This window comes from Melanostigma gelatinosum, assembly GCF_949748355.1.
Source record: "Melanostigma gelatinosum genome assembly, chromosome: 7".
Classification (NCBI taxonomy): domain Eukaryota; kingdom Metazoa; phylum Chordata; class Actinopteri; order Perciformes; family Zoarcidae; genus Melanostigma; species Melanostigma gelatinosum.
Genome location: NC_136640.1, coordinates 16,964,049 through 16,968,002, shown reverse-complemented (window position 1 = coordinate 16,968,002; position 3,954 = coordinate 16,964,049). Strand labels below are relative to the sequence as shown.

Genomic DNA, 3,954 nt, shown 5'->3' with positions numbered 1-3,954 from the left:
ACAGGGGTGTCGGGACACGGGTAATTTGCAAAGACTGAAGAGTTGTTGAGTGAAAGAAAGAGATACAAATAACAAGTAACACTACACCTTGAAGATGTTCTCAGAAGCACATGGGTGGGAATCAGTGGGACATTCACTCATTCAAATTTGTGTGGATGGAATGGTCATGAATGACTCCAGAGTAACATGTAATGGGAAAAAAAGAAAGTGGTACCAGCAGCTGGTTGAATTCCACCAAGACAGCATCTCTGGGTGTTACGGTGTTTACGAAGTGGCTCTTAGTCGCTCTAGCACATAACAAATGTTTCCCAAGATGACCACAGAGGACACTCTGTTCACATAGTTGGCACAGACGCCTCTCGTCTCGCATCCTTATCACACCAACAGTTGTCAGAACAAATCTGGCAAATGCTGCTTTCAAAACAACTCCTTTTTTCGACAACCATATGAAGTGACATTGTTTTCAGCACTGGTTAAAAAAAAGCCTTTGCAACACAATACAAAATGTTGGCCACAAGTCACTTCAGTAAACACAATATCTAGTAAACATGAATTAAAAAGTTTCATCTTCTGATCCTGTTGTGACAAGTAAACACCAAAAATAAATAGTTTTTAAACTGCGTCTTGTCTTTATTACAATGCATTTTGGAACACAAAAATCAGCTGGTCAAGTCACAATACAATGGGTCAAAAACATAATCATGCTTCAGGAGCAGTTGATAATCATAATTCAAAGTCTTAAATGACCAAACACTTAACAGAATGTGCTGAACGTACTCCTTTCATGTGATTCACTTTTTCCGCATTACAACTTTTGTGCCGATGTAAGCACATTCATTGGAGCACAATCTACACGACAAGTCACAGCGACACACGCTGAAGACTCAAACAGTGAGAAGACATTGTGAAATGATGGAAGAGGTTTTCCTGATAACTGTGCATTTGTTTCAGTCTTCTCTTAGGTAAGCCTCAGGCACCTCTTCCTCATCACCACTATTGTGTAAGGAGGCAACATGTTGCGTCACCCTTTCAACCTCCATTACTTTAGTCTCGGACAACTTCTTATCCGTATCCAGCGACAGTTTCAGTGCTGCCTCCACCTGCGTCTGGGCCACCTGAAGGTTTGTCCTCACTGTGATCGACGCATGTTCAGCTCCTGGAAACACACAGATGCAAGACACGCACTCTGTTCAATTGTAAAGAAAAACAGTTCAAAAGGTTGCCATAACACCAGCTTAAGTTCAGACATTAGGTGTGGTCCTCAACAAGGTACTCCTGTCCATCATCTCCATTTTGTTAAACACAAAGCCCCACTGAGTGACAGCAAATGATCCGTGCACCGTCCAAAGTGTAACACCGACAGCAGCTGAATGGGAACGGGCACAAGCGGCGACTTGCAAAGCTTTGAGAAGATGATTCACAGCCGTACACTTTTATTCATCATTACAAGAACCCCGAGAGAACCTGCCTGAACACTTCAGCCACGACATCCCAACCCGTTCGCTCACACGGCCAGAGAACCACACTCAGACATTTGTCTTCTACACACCTGAGGTGTATGCTGCCTCAGCTGCTGTTTCACACAGCTTGACGGCAGTGACCCAGGTTGACTCGGAGCGCTTGCATTCATCTTGTCGGTCACGAACCTGTCGGGAGAAGAAGAATTATTAAGTCAGACTCAAACAGATCCACAACTGTTTGTTTATCAGGGATTGCGAGTCTGCTGTCATATTCGTGCCGCGGCAATCAATCAATGAAAAGACGGCAACGTCACGCTATGCTCGGTTTATTTTGAAGTACTTTTCAGCGAAGAGGACAACACAAACTAACCTCTGAACGCTGGCCAATGATCACCTGCCAGATTGTATCCTCTTCTGCAGGAGTCAGTTTTCCCAGTGATTGCAAATATCGTCTTTGAAGGGCAATGAGTGTGTGTACAGCCTGTTGGCAAACAGAGCGAGGACATCGATATTTTATATTTAAAATAAAACTGCAGAGGCCGAGTAGCACAGAGGAGGATTGTTTGTGATATGGACACTGTTCAAGCTATTATAGTCTCTTCACACTACATCATGCTGAATCTGGACATGGACAACCTACATGCTTTATGCTCTGCTTTTATCCCTGGTCTATTTAAAGATAGACTATGTACTTTGATACATAATATATAAATATAACAAAACGTTTTTTTCTGGCTGCAGCTCAGTGTCACCACATTGCATCACACTCTGCAAGCTTCAGCAAATTGTGTGGAGTAATGTTACTGACAGAATCATCAATAAAGAAATTGGGTATTTTTCTAGATTTCTTGCATCTATGCAAGTATACTATAGTACAAGGGTAGTTGGGGGGGGGGGGGGGGTAGATCTAAGGGCAGAGGGTGTAGTATGCTGTACAGATTGTAAAGCAAAGGCAACTGTGTGATATTATTATATAAATACAATTTGCATGGCTTGCCTTGTATACATACTATACTTGCAAATAATCTTTCTGCAAATTAGGATATCGGAAATACGTTTACCACGCGATCAAAACTTACTTTTGAGTAGTCTGTAATGGCATCTATGAGCGACAAAGTGGTCTGAGAAAGAAAAGTGCTCGAACTGTCTGTAACATGAGAGGCTGCTCGTCTGATCAGAGAGTCACGAGAGAGGTTTTCAACCTGCAATAGAGACACCACACAGAGAGCGAGAGAGAGAGAAAAGACACGTGTATACTTTTAGTTAACGTTATATACTTTGTAATGGTATCTGCATTGTATGTATGCGTCTCTCTCTGGTGAGGTGACACACTCACCTGTTTGAAAGGTATAGCACACAGCCCTCCACCCACAGTTAGAGACGCTATACCTGCGTACAGGACATTTGTCCATTTGACCGCTTTATGGACTGCAGGTGTTCTGCTGCTGAACAGGACAGGAGCTGATCTCCTGAAGAAAATAAACAGTTTCCGTTTAAAACCAGCCACCTACCGTGACACGAATACACGAGTTTACATCCAAGTTCTGACGCTCTGTCACGTAACTGGTCCGTCTCAACAAAGGCTCGCTACCAACGCGTTAGGATTGAGGGATCAACTGAAGCTAGTTGAAACATTGAACCTTTTACATTGACTCACAAATGTACGAGAAGACACACGAATGCTACTTTTTGGCAATTAAAAACAAGTTTAACGTGTTTGTAGCAACTTCCGGCTGTTGTTGTTGTTGTTTCTAGCACCGTTCTGAAGCAAACCATTCTAATTTCCTCACTTTAGAACCGGAAACAAAATTACATTTGGAGGTATGGTTAATTTAGTATAGCGATTATAAATGACAAACGTTGCCTGTAAAGCGGTATGTCACCACAGCCTACCTGAGGAGACGGAAGCAGGTCGTTAGGCTCCTCAGCGCGGCCATGTTGGTCCGCAACAATAAAAATGTTCGTCGTCACCGAGCAAAGGTTCCCCCCACTGTGCAGCCGTCACAGACTGAACACTAGCGCCCTCCCGTGGCGAAAGAAAAGCAACGTTATCTTGTGCTCAGCCATGTTTGACTACTCAACAATAACCTGCCATGACATGAGGGGTGCAGTTAAGTCCTGATAATCATTACATGGTGCAGTTAAGCGTAAGTAGTTAAGATCAGCCTCACCAGGACCAGCTCCAGAGTAGAATGTTGCTTACCAACACCTGAATGCACTATCATATTCTTCTCGGCCTACTATAATGTGAAATCTCATTGCATTTTGATTAGGTACCTTCATATAATACAGACTATTCTTAATTATTGTTTTCAATGCAGGATTTTAACTTTACTGTGCTACACAGCGGTGAAAGAAGCAATGTAGAAATGCACAAGTTAACGTCCTGCATTCAAAATCTTGCTTATGTAAAAGTACAAAAGTATTTGCATCAAAATATAATTAAAGTACCAAAAGTAAAAGTACAAAATATTTTCATTGATGCATTAATTAA

At 42.3% G+C, this 3,954-nt stretch overlaps 1 protein-coding gene across 1 annotated transcript; it reads right to left on the bottom strand.

Annotated features, from left to right (window-relative positions):
- Positions 1-615: 615 nt before the first annotated feature.
- On the bottom strand, positions 616-3,404 carry LOC306779415 (diablo IAP-binding mitochondrial protein-like). Its single transcript, XM_079271312.1, has 6 exons — positions 3,354-3,404; positions 2,797-2,929; positions 2,540-2,662; positions 1,831-1,941; positions 1,550-1,646; positions 616-1,156 (listed from the first exon to the last, which is right to left on the bottom strand). The coding sequence occupies exons 1-6, from the start codon at positions 3,395-3,397 to the stop codon at positions 948-950; spliced, it is 717 nt and encodes a 238-aa protein (XP_079127438.1). The 5' UTR covers positions 3,398-3,404; the 3' UTR covers positions 616-947.
- Between the last annotated feature and the right edge of the window lie 550 nt (positions 3,405-3,954).

Bases quoted from the DNA above. Each gene is read 5' to 3' on its own strand.
- LOC306779415 (XM_079271312.1), bottom strand. From the start codon at position 3,397: ATGGCCGCGCTGAGGAGCCTAACGACCTGCTTCCGTCTCCTCAG. The intron at 2,663-2,796 runs GTGAGTGTGTCA...TCTCTATTGCAG, and splicing joins GTGCTATACCTTTCAAACAG to GTTGAAAACCTCTCTCGTGA. The intron at 1,647-1,830 runs GTTAGTTTGTGT...TTCTCCCGACAG, and splicing joins TCATTGGCCAGCGTTCAGAG to GTTCGTGACCGACAAGATGA.